At 38.2% G+C, this 19,733-nt stretch overlaps 1 protein-coding gene across 1 annotated transcript; it reads right to left on the bottom strand.

The window, feature by feature from the left end:
- Positions 1 to 17,352: 17,352 nt before the first annotated feature.
- On the bottom strand, positions 17,353 to 18,668 carry LOC130867608 (fructose-bisphosphate aldolase A-like). Its single transcript, XM_057759673.1, has one exon. It carries the CDS (start codon positions 18,627 to 18,629, stop codon positions 17,634 to 17,636), a length of 996 nt encoding a protein of 331 aa, XP_057615656.1. The 5' UTR covers positions 18,630 to 18,668; the 3' UTR covers positions 17,353 to 17,633.
- Positions 18,669 to 19,733: the final 1,065 nt, after the last annotated feature.

The raw sequence follows: 19,733 nt of genomic DNA, 5'->3' as shown, positions 1-19,733 counted from the left end.
CTCTGCATGGAAGTTATAGTGTGACCCAGTAACACAGTATCCCCTTTAGTCCGTGCATCTTTACTTGTTACTGTTCATTGCAATGAGTCATTGGTCTGATTTGAGGTCTCTGGTTTTTGTTACACCCCCAGTACTGGGCCCTCACTGGGACTCCTCTTGGATATTGTATTGTTACCTTGTGTTTTCTTGTAGCTTTGGATCTGCAGACATGGCCACTTCGCATGTTCCAGCAGTTCATAGATGAGGTGGGTGTTGGGGTGGGCTACCCTGTAGTCCTGGTTCTGGGCCTGGGTGGTAGCTGGGCCGATCAGTCTACCAGCTTTCCCTCATTGTCACTACCCAGGTGAGCTCTCCAGCACCGCCCTTGTTAGCTCCCCCACTTTAGTAGACAGCAAGGAATGGGGTCAGTTCTCACACCCTTGGGTCCAGCTCACCCACATGCACACCATCAGGGCCATTTCTACTATTTTGCTCAGGCAAGGTACAGGACCCAATCTCTGGAATGCTGCACTTGGTGAGTGGCAGGGCCAGCTCTTCCTTTCTCATGCCCTTGAGGTCGGCTCTCTCACCTCTAGCAGGTGGCAAGGCGTGGGGGAAGGTCATATGTCCCTTACTCTTGCCATATCATGGCATACCATGGAGGAGCAGGGGAAGCTCTCCTGCTCTCCCGTGTGCAGGCTAGACTCACCTGTGCCCCCACCAACAGGGTCAGGTGAGGTGCCATTTCTGCTCCTCCGCGTTTTACTTATTTTTTTTTATTGTTGTTGTTGCTGTTTGTTTGGTTTGGAGGTTTGGGGGGGTATTTTTCTTTGGTGTTTTGAGACAGGGTTTTTCTCTGTAGCCCTAGCTCTCCTAGACTTGGCTGTCCTTGAACTCACAAAGATCCCCCTGCCCCTGCCTCTCCAGTGATGGGATTAAAGGCATGCACCACCACTGCCCAGCATGGCTCCCAGATTCTTAACAAGCAAATTGAAAACATTTAGCTGGATATTTCAATTATGCCTTCCAGCTTAGCAGGGGCATTCAAGTTTGGGATATTATTATATGGCATGATAGTTTTGTTTTCAAGTGCATGTAGGCACATAGGTTGTAACATAAGTTCAATGGTAAGAGTGGTATACTGAACTTGAAGAAACAAATATTTTAGCCTTACTTTTTCTTTGGTGAAGGTATTGCTAGGTAGTAAAATTTAGGATTTTGTGCATACTAAGAACACACTCTACAATTGAACTATACTTGCAGCCCCAAGCGTAGCCTACACATGCCTTTAGCAAGTTTGTTTGACTAATACAAAATGGCAACCAAATATTTCTAGTTTCTCTCTCAAACTAAAAGAAAAATAGAAATAATCAATAGAGAGTATATTTATTTTTTTCAAAATTTATTTTTATTTCATGTACTTTGGTGTTTTGTCTCTCTCTCTGTATATATATATATATACATGTGTGTGTGTGTGTGTGTGTGTGTGTGTGTGTGTGTGTGAAGATGTTGGATCCCCTGGAAGTTGAGTTACAGTTGATGAGCTGTCATCTGGGTTCTGGGAATTGAACCCAGGTCCTCTGGAAGAGCAATATGTGCTCTTAACTACTGTACCGTCTCTCCAGCCCATGCAAATATTCTAATCTTTAATGTACTCTCTACTCAAGTAGATTAAACTTAGAGTCTCCTGTCCCAGAGATAAAAATGTGTTCTGCAGTGGGATGTTGATGAGGAGAGAAAATTCAAATACGAGATTACAAATTGGGGTAACTCTTTGTCTGGGCAGGGTCTCATTCGCCAGACTAAACTTGAACAGTATAAGTAAGATAATCTTGAACTTCTTATTCTCCTGCTTCTACCTCCTGAGTCCTGGGATTACAAACATGTACCACCATACCCTGTTTGTGTGGTACTGAAAATGGAACATAGCTCTTCATGCATGCTAAGCAAGTAGTCTACCACCTGACCTAAATCCCCAGCCTATCATTATAATAGACAGAGTTATGAACTTTTTTAGACTAAGAAAAGTTATACCTTATAAGGATTTTATCCATGAGTCAAAGTTCAGAAGAGAGGCCAGGACTGGTGTTTTGTATTTGAAATATTTCAGCGTAATGTAGGAAACTGAAACTATTGAAGGGAAAGGAATAAAAGTAGGGAATAATACAGTGAAAGGCAATATAAATAGGATAAAAGTATTTTAAAGCAAAAGAGAAAAACAGGCCCTCTTACTGATTATAAATGAGATTATGAATCATCACACCTTTTCTGTCAGTTACTTTAGGATTATGTGACAACAACTAAAGATGATTTACTTTCTTAGATCCATAATTCTCTTGCAATAATTATTTCCAAAAAAAGTCCCAAGGAAATTGTCAAAGATTTATGTATAAGAATGTATATAGCACTTTTATGTATAATAGAGAAGATTTAATGGGTCAGATACCCAATAGTAGAGAAATTACCAAATTAATAGCAATTCATCCATTTAACCATTTATCACACAGCAATTATAAGCATTTTCAAATGAGCATTTATGGATATAGCAATATATTTTTGATACAATGTAAAAGAAAACAGGTGAAGTTACTATACAGAAATTTGCATGCCTATATCTATGCTTCTGTATCTCTATGCACAAGTATGTATATATATATATATATATATATATATATTTACATATGTTATAAAATGTTGACAATTAGTGATATTAGAAAGGTTTTAGTACTCTTTTAACTATTAATTTTGTTATATTTATCCATTTAGTGGTGTGTGTGTGTGTGCACAAGCCATGGTGAGAATATGAAGGTCAGAGGACAAGTTGAGAGAGTTGGTAGCTTATGAGTGGGTAGATCAAGAATTACAAAGTCATCACATATGCCCATGAATATAAATGTCTTCTAGAGTCAGATAGGGAAAGCGACTAGGAATGAGGATTTGGGGTCCATACACGAATGCAGTTTGCAGGTAGTATAACGAGAAAGAAGAGAGGCTAGGTTTTAGATGGGGACTAATTTCCAAAAGGAGGATTTTACAAGAGGAAAAGGCAAATGTCTAGAAATAATGCTAGCAATGCACTAAAATGGCAATTCACATCTTGGACTCATCCTGGTAACCACAGCAAAAAGAGAAATTGGAAGCTGAGAGAAAAGCTAGTTAAAGCTACAAAGAGAAGAAATATTTCTTCAGTAACAACTTAAGGTGGATTTGAGTTGGAAAACAATAGAATCAAGTTACCAGGAAGATCCATAGTTCAATTAGCCCAGCAATTATAGGAATCAGGTCAGAACATGATGGTGAAAGGGTAAGAAGCTGTAAACCATGCTTATTATTCAGAAATTATAATAAGTAGTATAAAACTCTAAAAACTAGCTTCTAATATTCTAAATCTGTAGCAAATGGTATACAGTCCAGAACTGTATGACTCTCAAGCAGTTTCTACACCAAAAAGGTGATTTGTCAATTAAGCATATATTTAAAAAATTATTAGAAAGTGGTATTTTTATTTCATAAGTATCCAAAATATAATATAATCCTAGATTTCTACTTTATAAGTAGCCATACACATTTTAGAATATTTTACAAGCATCACATTTACATGTAGAATTAATCTCATTTTATATCCATTAGACATAGAGACAAGAAAATGGTGACTTTTGGATTGCTGAATTCACGCTATTTTAATTTGTTTATTTTGTAATGTAAGGAGACCAATACCTGTCTCCTAAGATCCCTAGGAAGAAACAGTCAAGTCAATCATTTCCAAAAATGGACACTAGGAACACTATGATTATCATTTGTCACTAAAGAAAATTTTCATTGTGTACCCCAGATTAGAGTATTTATTGTTGCTCTCAGGGTCTGTGTTTCTGGTGTTATATTTAGGAAATAGTCTCCTGTGTCCATGCATTCAAGGCTACTTCCCACTTTCTTATCTATCAGATTCAACATGGTCAGATTTATATTGAAGTCTTTAATCTATTTGAACTTGAGTTTTGTGCATGGGGATAGATATGGATCTATTTGCATTCTTCCACATGTTAACATCCAGTTATGTCAGCATTTATTGAAGATGCTTTCCTTTTTCTATTGTATAATTTTACCTTCTTTGTCAAAAATCAGGTGTTCATAGGTGTGTAGATTAATATCTGGGTTTTCAATTTGATTCCATTGGTCAACCTGTCTGTTTTTATGCCAATACCAAGCTGTTTTATTACTGTAGCTCTACATTAGAGCATTATATAGGAATGGTTTAGCCTCTGGAAGTTCCTTTATTGGTTATTGGGGGGGGGGAGAAAAAGGTTTATTTGTGTTACACTTCCATATCACAGTTCATCATTAAAGGAGGTCAGGACAGAAGGAAGTTCCTTTATTGTACAGGATTCTTTTGACTATCCTGGGTTTTTGTTTTTCCATATAATGTTAATTTTTGTTCTTGAAAGGTCTGTGAAGAATTGTGTTGGTGAATTGAATCTATAGATTGTTTTTGGTGGGATTGCCATTTTTACTATGTTGATCCTACCTACAAAGTACATGGGAGATCTTTCCATTTTCTGGTATTTTCTTCAATTTCTTTCTACAGAGACTTAAAGTTCTAGTCAAACAGGTCTTTCGGGAATTAGCTTTCAATGCATGGGCACAGGAGACCACTTCCTTGATGGAAGAAGGTCATTAGTTAATTAATAAAGGAACTGCTTGGTCTCATAGGTTAGAACATAGGTGGGTGGAGTAAACAGAACAGAATGCTGGGAGGAAGAAGAAGTGAGGTAAGATGCCAGGCCACTGCTCTCCAGGGCAGATGCAATGAAGCTCCGACCCAGGATGGACATAGGCTAGAATCTTCCTGGTAAGTGCATCTCATGGTGCTACACACCTTAATAGAAATGGGCCAAGCAGTGTTTAAAAGAATACAGTTTCCATGGAATTATTCCGGGGCATAAGCTAGCCAGGCAGTCAGGAGTCGGGCGGGAATGCTGCCCGCAGCTCCCACAACAGAATAGCCCCCAACGTGTGGATAACAATCCACAGAAAGCCTGAGAAAGCTTGGGAAGTAATTCTAGAACAAAATGACAATGTTGTGCATGTTTTCTTGGTAGCAGCAATTTCTCGGGTCTGCTCTGCTTGCTAGAGGCAAGCAAGCACTCTCAGCTAAGAGAGGCTTCCTGATTCAGCTTTAGCTGCAATGTAACTGTAATTCTTACTTGATAACTGTTTTGTTATATGTAATTTTGCTATGTTAAAGTTAAAGCCTTCCTTTTTTTTTGTTTAAACAGAAAAAGGGGAAATGATGGAGGAAGGTCATTGGTTAATTAATAAAGAAACTGCTTGGCCCTGGTAGGTTAGAACATAGGTGGGTGGAGTAAACAGAACAGAATGCTGGGAAGAAAAGAAGTGAGCTGAGATGCCATAACTCTGCTCCCCAGGGCAGATGCGATGAAGCTCTGACCCAGGATGGAGGTAGGCTAGAATCTTCCTGGTAAGAGCACCTCAGGATGCTACACACATTAATAGAAATGGGCCAAGCAGTGTTTAAAAGAATACAGTTTTGCCAGGCGGTGGTGGCACACGCCTTTAATCCCAGCACTCGGGAGGCAGAGGCAGGCGGATCTCTGTGAGTTCGAGACCAGCCTGGTCTACAAGAGCTAGTTCCAGGACAGGAACCAAAAACCACAGAGAAACCCTGTCTCGAAAAACCAAAAAAAAAAAAAAAAAAAAGAATACAGTTTTCGTGTAATTATTTCGGGGCATAAGCTAGCCAGGCAGCCAGGAGCCGGGCGGGAATGCTGCCCGCAGCTCCTTCAACACTTCCTAAATGTAACACCAGTAGCACAGACACTAAGAGCAATAGTAAATGAATGGAAGCTCCCGAAACTGAGAATCTTCTGTAAAGTCAAGGCCATAGTCAATAAGACATAAAAGGCAGCCTACTTAATAGGAAAAGTTCTTCACCAATCCCACATCAAATAAAGGACTGATCTCCATAATCAAAAAAATTCAAGAAGTTAGACATCAAAATTCTAAATAATCCAATTAAAAATGGGGTACAGATCTAAACAGAGAATTCTCAACAGAAGAATCTCAAATGGCTAAAAGACAATTAAAGAAATGTTCAACAACCTTAGCCATCAGAGAAATGCAAATAAAAATGACTCTGAGATACCATCTAACACCTGTCAAAATGGCTAAGATCAAAACCACCAATAATAGCTTATACTGGAGAGGGTGTGGAGTAAGGGGAACACTCATCCACTGCTGGTGGTAATGCAAACTTGTACAACCACTCTGGAAATCAGTATGGCAGTTTCTTAGAAAATTGGGAATCAACCTACTGCAAGTCCCAGCAATACCACTCTTTGGCATATACCCAAAGGATGCTCAACTGTACCGTAACAAAAACATTTGTTCAACTAGATTCATAGTAGCATTATTCATAAGATAGCCAGAACCTAAAAACAACTTAAATGCCCCTCAACTTAAAAATAGATGAAGAAAATGTACATTTGCACAATGGAGTACTACATAGCTGTAAAAGACAATAACATCTTAAAATTTGCATGCAAATGGATGGAACTAGAAAAATCCATCCTGGGTGAGGGAACCCAAACCTTGAAAGATGAGCATGGTTATGTACCCACTCATAGATGAATACTAGCTGTAAAGCAAAAGATAAGAAGCCTGTAGTTCATGACCACAGAACCCTAATTGAAACATACATATATACCCATGGGAAGGAAAAATAGACAAGATCTCCTGAGAAAATTGGAAGCATGGGTGTCAGCATAGAAGAGAAGGCAGAAGGTGAGGAGGAGGGGAGAAGGGGAGCAGGGAGGAGAGCCAGAAGGAAAGGGATGGTTGAGAAGGGGGAAGGGCAGAGAACAAGTAAATAGATATGTTGATTGAGGGAATCCATTATGGGGCTAGCAAGAAACCTAGCACTAGTGAAATTCCCAGGAATCCACAAGGATGAGCCCAGCTAAGACCTTAAGCAATAGTGGAGAGGTCATCTGAACTGGCCTTCCTTGTAGTCAGATGTATAACTATCTTAAATTTTATCATAGAACCTATAATCTGCAACTGATGGAAGCAGATGCAGAGAACCACAGTGGAGCATTGGGCTGAACTCCTTAAATCCAATTCAAAGAAAGGGAGGAGTGAGAATATGAGCAAAGAGGCCAAGACTGTAATGGGGATACCCCTGAAATAACTAACTCTAGCTAATGGAAGCCTTCTCACTCTGACATGACAGCAAGGGAAACAGCATAGGACCAAACTAGACCCTCTGAATGTGGGTGACAGTTGTATGACTGGGAGAGATGGTCGGGCCACTGGCAGTGAGACCAGGATTTATCCCTACTGCTTGTTCCGGTTTTTGGAGCCCATTATCTCTGGAGGGATACCTTGCTCAGCCTAGACATAGTGTGGAGGGCAGGAGGGCCTTGCTCCTGCCTAAAAGCAATGTGTTAGACTTTTTTGACTCCCCATGGGAAGCCTTTCCTTCTCTGAGGAGTGGTTAGGTGGTAGGATAGGGGAAAGTTGGAGGGAGCAGAAGGAGGGGAGAGATTTGGAAATGGATTTGGATTGAAAAATAAGAAAAGATAGTTTTTTTAAAAAATAAATTAAAATAAAAAATCTATAGTGGGATGTAAAATTATATATTAAAGCTCACAAAGGTTAAATTTACAACTCCCCTTGTTCTCTCTCTGTGTCTCTCTGTGTCTCTCTCTGTCTCCCTCTCTCTCTCTCTCATACACACCTACACACACACACACACACACACGGAGGGAGGGAGGGAGAGAGAGAGAGAGAGAGAGAGAGAGAGAAAGAGAGAGAGAGAGAGAGAGAGAGAGAGAGAGAAAGAGAGAGAGAGAGCGCCAATACCAAGACTGAACTATCAAACATTTTCATCATTCCACAGGCCTCACTTTTGACTCACTTTTGATCTTGCCAGTTGGTCTACAGTCCTTGCGGTAACCATAGTTTATACTTGTGCCATTTGATTCCCCCATTGTAGAACCTCATACAAATAGAATCAGAACTTTTTTCTATGTGGTTTTCTAGACTCATTATGTTTCAAAGGGTAGTCCACATTGTTGCACATAATTGTAATTTATAACGTTTTATTGCAGAGTTTACGTCCACAGAGTGGTATGCCCAGTGTGTCTGTATATCTTATTATTAATGAACATGAGTAACTTCTAATTTGAGGCTATCAGAAATTAGCTGCTAAAGATATTACTGATACTGGTGATGGAGATTGAGCTAAGTGGTTGAGTGTTTGCCTTTTATGCACAAGGTCCTGAGTTCAATATTCAGCTGCACACACACAAATACTATTGATATCTACTTTTGCACTCATTTTCTGGGTATCAGTGTAACATTTCAGGGACTGAAATTGCTAGATCATAAAGGTAGCATGTGTTTAGCAATAAAAATGACATTATTGTTATCAGGCAAACATTGAGCTTTTTTTTTTTTTCAAAGTAATTCCAATCTTCTTCCTTGTTGTTGTTCTGATAAATCAGGACCTCTCTATCCTAGGGTGACCTTGAATTTGTGATCCTTCTGCCTCAGCATCTTCTGTGCTGAGATTATAGGCCTGAATCACTCTTTTATGATTTGCTGCTTTCTTAAAATGCTTCATTACAATCCCTCAGAAGTATAGATGTTAATTAGAAATCAAAATTAATGGAAAGTATGCTTAGTCTATGGCAAATTTACTGGAATATATGTTTCCTTTGCAACAAATTTGTTTCTATATGTATGAGCAAATACATGAGCATATGGACACCGCCTAAAAGGAATGTGTCAAATAAATCACATTATCAGTTATTTATTGATTTTAACTAAAAGCCAGTCATTACAGTCTTACACCTCTTGTATTTTGCTTTCCATGTCTGAGATAAAGGTATAGAACTTGAATTTAACAATTCATCGTTATTCACATTAGAATAAGTAAATCCTGCTGCACGGCTTTGTTTATGATATGTGCTTGCCTCAGCAGATGTACATGAGGAAGAATTATGCATCATTCACAAAAAATCTTACAAAATGACTCATAGTTATATTTTCAAGTAACAATAATATTAATGTCATTATAAATTATTTTCATTTTTATATTCCTGAAATACTGCTCCTGTTTTGACAAGTACTGGCAAGAGATTGTATGGTGCAGTAAGCAAGGTAAAGAAAGATTTGTATACAGACATGTTCCCCAAGTTCCTAAGTACTACATATTAATAATGGGATATTGATCATGCAAAAAGCCACTATCCTTTACCACGCCAATTTACTATTTATTGAAACAACACTGAATACCCTCCTTGGACACACCCTCTAGCATTTGGAGAACCAAATAAATGAGCAAGTGACCCAAGTATTGTCTTGAGTTAGACTCAAGCATCTCAAATGAGCACAAGATTGAATATTCTTTGGTGGCTTTTGACATCAACTGAGTAACTTAAGTGAATTACAGCTGCATGTCCCCGCTAGGGCTATCTATTATCCAATATGTCTTATTTAATTTTCTGTTTCAGGCAGGCAAATTGACCATGTATACTTGCTTGTGTCAGTAGCTAATTTTAGATCACTAATCTAATTGGAAATGGCATGCCCCTTTAGCTTGTCATGTAGAAATTCACACTTTCTGATTAATGTGATTCATTTATATTAGATTTGACTTGACAGAATGGCAATGTGTAATATAAGAGGCAAGGGTGACAAGATTTCTCTCTCTCCCACTCAGTCACCCTCTTTATAAATGATCCAGCTAAGGCATCAGCCTACAATATTTTCCCTTCAAAGTGATAAATTTTGAACTTGCACCTATTGTAATTTAAGTGTGTGTGTGTGTGTGCGCGCGCGCACGTGTGCACGTGTGTGTTTTCTTCTAAGTAAAGCAGCCCTTTCAGAGAGGGGAAGAGGTGGCAATGTTGTTGATAGTGTCTTACATTTACATTCATTTATGGCAAATAGACATCTGCTATGTTTTTTTTTTAAAAAAGAATTTGCTCCCTTGTTAATAAGGTTGTGTTTGCATTGAATAAAAGTGGAAATTGATTTTAATTTTTTTTATAAATCTGGCTGGAGGTGTTCTTTTAGTCCTACACTTAGGAAATGTGTGCAAGAGGAACAGGATTAAAATCCTCAGTTTTATAGCAAGTTACTTGAAATGAATACAGCGTGTCTTAAAAATAAATAAATAATGGTACTATAAACCTTGCCAAGAACTCATGAACAGGGAATTCATAGGCCCAAGTGGTGGACTTTCTACTATTATTTTGCTAAGTAGATGTGCTGTTTTATATACATACATTCACATACATATATATGTATGTGTGTGCGTGTGTGTGCTAGTGCAACAGATCTCAGTTCTCATCAGAGAAGCATTTCTGTGCATTGAACAGTGATTAATACAGAGACCCATAACTGATGGAAGTGCAGACAATAAGTAACTATAGAGTGCTGAGCCTGGAACAGGACGTCTATATCCAGCTTTCTACCCGCGCGGCTCATAGAACATTGCAGAATGACTGCAAAATCTAGAGATTAGAGAGCGCTGCTGTGAAACAGTATCTTCTGAATATGACAAGACTGTGGTTCTCATAAACTCCTGTCAGTGGTAGTGCTTGCACAAGATCTACACAGGATCAAGCCATATGGGAGGAGCACATATGATCCCTAAGGTGTTATTGTCAGTTGATGACTGTTAGCTGAGGTAGAATCCATTTTCATTAGAGGTACGGTCCTTGATAAGATTGATCATGCTCCCCTCGATGACCCCACATCAATGAGCAGATTTGAGCGTATTTCCAACACTAGTTAAACACACTAGGGAATAAAAACAAGAGGACATAAAGTTAGGAGGAAACAAATGAGGGATTTTTTAGTAGGTAGAGGTGAATATCATTGAAATACATTTTATGCCTATATGAAATCCTCCAATAATAAATTAAAATATAAGAAAAATAGGTAAATACAACTGAATGCATTATGAACAATATATGTGGAATGTGATATTAAAATGTTAATTGATCTTGAGAAAGAATTGATGAAATGATAACTGTAACTAAACATAAATGAACCATTTTTGTACTTTAAACGTTCAGTAGAAGTCATCATCACTACTTACTACATGGAACTGAACTTTACTCTTTCATAAACAAAAGAAAAAATTATTTAATTTTCTTTCATCTATTTTTCTTTCAACTAGGTGAGAAATAATAATCTGCTTGTGTAGCATTGCTTAGACTTGACCCTTAAAACAGCCAGAGGTTGGAGAGATGGTACAGTGATTAACAGTACTTGCTGTTCTTGCCAAGTATGCAAGTTCAGTTCCCCAAACTCATTGACCTATAACTCCAGCTGTAGGGCATTTGGAATCTTCCTTTGGCTTCTGCAGACATATGCACGCACATGGTACACACATACACTTAGGCACATAAACATACACCTAAAATGAAAATCTTTAAATAAAAATAAAGTAACCATAGGCTTCATTTCTGTCTTCTCTATAATCCAGCTTAATTATTTTAAATTAATACGTTATTAATACTTGAAGGATGTCATAGAATATATTTTGACCATATTTATCCCTGGTTCGCTCTACCTCTCCATACTTCTGCCTTTTGTGTCCTAAATTGTTTTTAATTTAATAACTTAATTGACTCAAATCTATGCTGTGCATATTATTCTGGGTGTGGGTTCATCCACTGAAGCATGGTTGACCTACCAGGAAACACATACACCCTTAAAGAAAATGGACTCTGCCTCGCCCAGAAGTCACCAATTGTTCTTAGCGCCTAAATTAGGGCTGGAGACTCGTGGTCCATCCCTGTCCTGGATGGAATGTTGAATGATTTGATCTAGTACAGGCCTTGTAAAAGCAGGCACAACTTCTGTGAGTTCACGACTGCACTGGCTCTGGCATGTCCAGAAGACACTGTTTCGCAGAAGTTCTTCTCTTCTGTCTCTTACAATATTTCCCCCAACTTTCTCTGCAATGGGCCCTGGGTCCTGCAGAAGCTGCTATAGTATAGATGTCCTGTTTATGGATGAGTCCTATACAGTCACTTATTCTCCACAGTGACCAGTTGTGAGTTTTTGTGTTAACTGCTGTCCACTGAGCAAAGAAACTTCTTATATGGTCTTGACTGCACTAATCAATGGGTAGAGAGAGATGAATTCAGAGGGCAGTTCTATGTCTGCTTAAGCAAAATATTAGTTGTAGGCTCATGCCTGGCAACTCTGAGCTCCTTAATCATGCATGGATTTTTGAAAATATTTGCCAAAGCAGTCTTGTGTTTGATTTTATGAAGTAGGCCTTAAATCCCATCAAAATGCAGTTGGCTACCTCCACAGCATTCATGTTAGTATTGTACCCACAGACATACCTTGACACATTAGTCTTTATAGTAGTCCACAGGGCTAAAATCTGAGTAAAACTGTTGGTGATCCCCTCAACACTCTACGTAATATCTTCTGGTACTATGAGAGACATTCAGCAGGGAGGAAGCATTCTGGCTAGGACTGGCTCGATTGTCTTATGGCCAATGTGTATGATGTCTTCAGTCATAGGATCTTACCATCAAGTTCTCGTGAGCAGCCAATCAATAGGAAGCATCTGCATTGTTTTGGGGATCTCTGGAACATCCAAAACAATTCAAGATGGGTATCCCACACCTGGCGCTAGACCTTTTATTTGGCAACTGTTTACAATTTGGTATGTACACAGTATAAATCATGTAGAATTAAATTGTCTTTTATGAGTAGATGTGTATGACTGGTGAACTTTCCACAACTTAGAGTATCTTCTACCTCAATTCCTTTGTTGTCACAATAATCCACAGTGTAACACTGAAGCTGAGATTTCTGCTGCAGCTTCTTACCTCTGATCCTCATCCAGACGGTTTGTCAAGACTGTCATTAATGGGAGTAATTTTTCTTAAGCATTATTGCAATTATGCCATTTTCCTGCTCGATGAATGCCTTAGCACATGTAGTTGAGGTACTTCTGCTGAAATACTAGTTTTTCATAATCATAATAATTATGCTAATATTTACAAGTTTACATGTTTGTATTTAATTTCTGGCAAACATGTAATTTTACAGATGAGAGAACTGAGATTCAGAATAGTTGATCAAATTGTTTTTGAAAAAGTCTGTCATAATAACTTAGGCTGTAAATCTTAAGCTTTTTGTCCTGTGTTCTTTTGGACAGGAAATTTATGTTCTTAATATTATTACCCAACACTGTAGGCAAATTTGGTGCTGACCACTCTGGTCTCCATGTTGTCTCAATAATTGGTTATACTTTTGTTCATCTAGCCTTTTATTTGAATGCCCTTTTATATAGCTTTAAAAGACCCACATTGTGCTCATCTTTCAGAATATTATAAAACCTAACTCCTTATACCTTGTTAATGCGTCTCTCAATTTCTGGAGCATGTCATTTTCAATATTAACATACTGCCCTTATTGCAGCATGAACTTCCAGTAGTTTTACCAAGCCATTTGTAAATTACCCAAAGGGAGATGCAATGTTTTAAATGACTTCAGCACATTTTAGCAAGATTATACATTAGCCCATTGTCAATGACAATGAATGATGACTGTTTAACTATTATTTTTGTTAAAGATGGCTCCTTTCTCTTTGGTTATTTTCCAATAGAACTTAAAAACATTTGTACAAAGATTTTAATTGACTTGAGCAATCAGTCATTCTGTATTTTATTTTCATAAGATAATGAGAATAATTTGTATTAAGCATTTTTTATTCAGCTTAAACCAATGAGTGTAAAACACGGAAAATAGAAACTTACTTAAAGGAGCACTATAAATGTCTTTTGGAAAATTTAGGCTAACAGAAATAACTAATTTGAAAATGCTGGTGTCAAGCATTTTTTTGACATTAAAACAGCCTATTTAAAGAAGATAATTATTTTTCTTAAAAACACACATGGAAGTTTTGGTTATAAGAAATATTAGTTCTGAAGATCTAGTGGACATTACGATTACTATAGTTAGTAATGCTGTAATGTTTGCTTGAAATTTTTGAAGAGGGCATACATATTTACTTGTATATAGTATATAAAATTTGTGAATTTAATAAATAGCTATGAATACAATTATTTCCAACAACATATATGCTCACAAAAATTATTTAGTATGGTGATGGGTGTTAATTAATTTGGTTGTGTTAATCATTTCAAAAGACACATATAAAATCATTATGTTATGCAAATTAAATATAATTTTTACATTTACATTATGCCTCATTAAACTTGCAAAATGGATGCAATTATGCTTTAATTAAAAAATTAAAAAGTTAATTAAGATTTTTAAATGAAAATGAATTCTGATTTTAAAAAAAAAAACACTGTAGATAAATAGGTTCCATATAATAGAGCACTTCCACAGCGTACTTTCATCATTCCTCCTCTCCTATTTCTGCCCTCTTACCACCCCCTTCCGGTCTCTTCCATTCTATGACCCTCTTTTTCCTCCCATTTAAGACCTCTTTTTCCTCTCACATATTATGTTCCCCTTTTCAGTTTCCTGATCTATTTACATACCACACACACACATATAAATATATGTATAATCTTGGATACATATTCATTAGCAAATGTGGTATTTGTTTTCCTGAGTCTGGATAATCTCACTTAATATAATAATTTCCAGATGAATATATTTTCCTTAAAGCTACATTATTTCAAATGCTTTATTGTTGAATGTTCAATTGTGTATATTCACCATAATTTGCATCCATTCCACTGTTGATGGGCTTCTGAACTAGTTCCATATTTTAGCTATTTTGACTAGTGCAGCAATAAACACAGGTGTACAAATGTGCCTGTAGTAAGACTTAGAATCCTTTGGGAAAGTACCTAGAAGTGGTATAACTGAGTGGTATAGTAGCTCCATTTTCACTTTCTTAAGAAACCTCCAAATTGATTCCCATTGTGGCTTCATCCCTTCTAGTTAGTTCTCATTAGTCCCTTTATTCCCCGATACAGTTTTGTTTCTACTTTCACATATGTGTGAAATACAGGAACCACAAATAAGAAAAAACATACAATATTTGGCTTTCTGAGACAGTCAATTCACTTTACGTGGTTATCTCCACATATAGTTCTCTGTCAAGTGACACAAGCTTGCTATTCATTATGGCTGAAAAACACTTTTATTGTATACATGTAGCTAATTTTCTTTATCTTTTCCTTTAGTTGATCAGCACTTTGGTCCATTTCTTAACGTAAATGGTGCTTTCTATATTTTTGTGAGTTAGCATAGTTCTCAAAGGCACAAAAAAAAAGTTTAGGGTATTTTATATATACACACATACACATATGTTTACATGTTTGTAGAGAGAATGAGTATATGAGAACACATATAGAGTAAGATTAATATATTACTATCTCTAAATAGTATATATGTATAAAACATACAGATAAATAGAAAGTCACAAATCCACAGAAAGTTGAAAGTTGATAGCAAATTTTGGGAAAAAAATCCTAGTGATGACATATTAGACATAAACTTTGTACCTTTTGTATCATTAATCTTATATCACTCATTTTTCAATTTTCATCCATGCTAATGACTCTAGCATAGGCACATTCTGAGATTGATGGCTGATTAGCTGAAAGGTTTCATAGCCCAAGGCAAGAGATAGGTCCATTAACTTCACATGGTCAATAATTTCAGTAGGTAATGCTCTCTTTTGAGATTTTATTACTAATAAAACCCATGTTTTAATGTTCAGAAAAATTAAACATCATTGAAACGTGCTTATTCTTAAAATTCTGTATGTGCTTGTCCTTTGTTGTGTCTTCATTCCTGAAAGACTTCACTATACTTTATCTGTGGCAGTCTCTCGTAGCTTAGGCTGGCTTCAAACTCACTACGTACCCAAAAATGCCCTTGAACTCCTGAGCCTTTTGACTTTCCCTCCCAAGTGCTGAGAATACAGTTGTTTACCAAGATACCGAGCTATAATTTTAATGCATTTTAAACCTTAATTTGTTTGCTTTTCACATAGTAAGAGACCTACACTTAGCAACTAATGTTGATTTTTTTCCAGGGATGCTTTTATACAGTTCTTCTAAGTAAAAGAATTCAGCATGGTCTTCTGAAATTTAGTATGAATAAATAAAAGCTTTAGGCTAATGACATAGTTTTATGTCATGGGTCTAGGATGGAAACTACTGCTAGCTGCATAAACAAAAAGACAAAAAGCAAACCCACTTACCAGCAATTGGGGAACATAGTACAGGCTTGTTGTTGCTGGGCTGTTTAATGAATTGACTGAGGCAGACTGACTTTAAGGCCATCTTTCCTGCAGAGCTTTTTTTTTTTGATCCTGAGAAACCTTCTGCAGACTATTACTAGCCTTTTAGTTTAATTTCTCAACCCATCTGAACTCATTAACTCTTTCCTGAATTCTAATTTTTGTATGTGTTTTGATCGCAAAACTTGAGAGAGGCTTTTCCATTTTCTGCAACATGTTGCAATGGATTTTCACTTTTATTCAAAACAGAACAAATGATATTAAATGGTCAAATAACAGTGAAATGTTCACTTAACATTTTTTTACTCAGGTACAGCACCGATGGCCTAAAGTCTGAAGTGTATATAATTTTATCCAAGTAGTAAGCAAAATGTATGTAGCTTTTACCCCTGGCTTAATTTGCTTAGCAATGCAATGAAAGAAAGAACACAGAAGGGAAAGAACTAGAAATCTTATTCTGAGCTCCATTGCACTAGCTACCTGATCTCTGGAAATTTTCTCAGCTTAGATGTATATCAGTTGGTAATCACTTCTTCAAAATGGCATTTTATAATAGTTGTATTACCCTAACTAGATTGCATACCTGTAGTGAGAACCAAGAAGGAAGTGTGCACGGAAGTGCTTTCAGAAATCTGAAACCTCAGACAAAACCTGGAACATGTATCATCTCACAAATGGAGGTTTCTTTAGCTATGTTTCAACCTAGCTATTTCCCTTGGCATGAAACGTCTTTCCTATGAATCATGCTGTGTCCACTGGAAGCTTGTGAATGACAACATCAAAGTCGAGAAAATGTGTCCATTCTGCATGCTAATGAGTGAAACGGTGCCAATTATGGCCCTATTAAGTTGTAAAAACTAAAGGACCACATTGACTAATTATGTTAATGGTTAGATGGTAAAAGATATTGAAATTTAAACTCTTTGCAGAATTTGCTCAGTCATCTCTTTCCTACCTGCAAGTGTGTCCCTGCCACTAATCAGTCAAACAGAAAGCACAACAGTCTACCACCAGAAAATAAATGAACAGCAAATTCAATTACTGAATCTTCTGAATCCTACATTTTTTATTTTTCCCCTCTTAACTAGTTGTTTATTGGCAGCGGGCTGGAAGGGATGGCAGAATTAGCATTCGCAGACAACACCACACCAGTCACAAGGGCAGCAAGAGTGATAGATGGGAAAGCCTGAAGGCCCCCTCTTCAAAAGCAAGTGGATAGGCGGGGGCCTGGAGTGTTGATGGGGCAGCCTCAGATCACCTCTGCTTAGTAGGCATGGTTAGAGATGAAGAGAGATTCGCTGGCTGCGGCTCCTGATTGACCACTTGGGGTGTACTTTCCATGACAAGCAAGGCTGTTGGCCAGGGCTCACTTGATGTATTCCTCCTGAGCAGCCTTCAGGTTCTCCTTCTTCCCGCCCCAGGCCTTCAGAGCAGAGGCCTGCAGGGCCCGGCCATAAGAGAAAGTCAAGGCCCATGGCTTCAGCAGTGGGCACTTGTTGATGGCATTGAGGTTGATGGACGCCTCTTCCTCGCTCTGCCCTCCAGACAGGAAAGTGACTCCAGTAACAGCAGAGGGCACTGTGCGACGCAGAGCTGTGACAGTTGCCATGGCAATCTCCTCATTAGAGTATTTCTGGGTACAAGCATGGCCTGGGGTGACCATGTTGGGCTTCAGCAGTTTGCCTTCCAGATAGACATCGTGGTCACTCAGAGCCTTGTACACAGCGGCCAGTACCTTCTCAGTTACATATTGGCAGCGCTTTAAGTCATGGTCTCCATCAGGGAGGATTTCGGGTTCCACAATGGGTACGATACCATTCTGCTGGCAGATGCTGGCATAACGGGCCAGAACATTGGCATTTTCCATGATGGCAAGGGCTGAAGGAGTATGCTCCCCAATCTTGAGCACACAGCGCCATTTGGCAAAGTCAGCTCCATCCTTCTTATACTGGGCACAGCGTTCTGACAGCCCATCCAGCCCTTGGATGGTGGTCTCACCATGGGTTCCTGCCAGGGGTACCACGCCTTTATCTACCTTAATGCCCACAACACCGCCCTTGGACTTGATAACTTGGGGGAAGGGACGTCCATCATCCGCCTTCTGGTAGGGTGTTTCATGGAAAAGGATCACCCCCCCCCCAATGCAGGGGTTCACACGGTCATCAGCAGTTAGCAGCAGCTGGCGGTAGAAGCGCCTGTTCTCTTCAGTGTTCTCAGTGCCAATGGACTGCAGCCGCTTAGCAATGCTTCCAGTGGACTCATCTGCAGCCAGGATGCCCTTGCCCGGAGCCACAATTCGGTGAGCGATGTCAGACAGCTCCTTCTTCTGCTCCGGGGTTAGTGCTGGGTATGGGTAGGACATGGTGCCAGTGGCAGCACGTTCCTGGCACAGGAGGAGGTGGGTCTGCCAGGTACGGCGGTGGGTGAGCGAAAGAACAAAGGACCGAACGTGGATAAAGTCACCAGAACCCCCGATCTGCATGCGTGCGTTCCAAAAGAACGCAGCCTATTGAGCTGAGGAGGAAAGGGGTGACCTGAATCCTTCATTTTTGATGAAAATATATTGCACATGTGAGATTCACAATGTGGATGTTTCCTTGACTTAAAAAATAATGCTTTATTAATTCCTTGAGAGATTCATACAGTGTATTTTGATCGTATCTAACCACGTTCCCAAAATCCCTCTCTCCTCACCCACATAACTGAGTTTTCTTCTCCGCCATCTCATCGAGTTCAATTTGTGTTGCCCAACTAGTCTTGAGTGGGCCTGCCCTGGAGTGTGGGCTACCTACCAGGAGTCACACCCTTCAAGAAAGTTGACATATATTTAATTAAAACATATATTTAATTAAAAAAATTGCTCTTTAAGCAATCTTTTCTCCAAAACTCATCTTTGTGATTGGAGTATTTAACTAATATCAGTCCAGACAGATAATGACATTGGACCGTTCTTCATTTTCTGAAGTCATGTTAGGTACAAGAGTAAAGCAGAATATTGAAAAAAAAACTTTAGATACAGGCAATTTCCTCACAAAACGATGACTATATTAAGAAAAAGAAGTCAATGCTTGTCAAATGGGGACTCATATTTTCTTGAGTCTTTTAAACATCTGAAGTATTTGTTGTTCACATAAGAAAAAACTTGTTGCTGCATCTTTTGTCAAATATCATGATAAGTTGCAAACTGAAAGTCTCAATTTTTCTCAATTTAAGCTTAATTTTAATTCTTCTTATGCTGCTTACTGAAGTGGGGCTTTCAATCTAAAAATAAAAATAAATATTCAAATTTCTCCATTAATTAAAGTTAAAAGACTCTTATGTACAATTAAGTTTCCTTAAGTGGGGCAGTGACATGACTCAATGGGGAACAAAAGTATTTACCTCACAAGCTTAACTACTTCAGTTTGGTCACTGGAAACTATGGAAAAGTTATACACTAATACACATCACACACAAACACCATACT

Source organism: Chionomys nivalis, chromosome X, assembly GCF_950005125.1.
Source record: "Chionomys nivalis chromosome X, mChiNiv1.1, whole genome shotgun sequence".
Taxonomy (NCBI): domain Eukaryota; kingdom Metazoa; phylum Chordata; class Mammalia; order Rodentia; family Cricetidae; genus Chionomys; species Chionomys nivalis.
The sequence above is the reverse complement of the archived record's forward strand: the minus strand, read 5'-3'. Positions and strand labels throughout refer to the sequence as shown.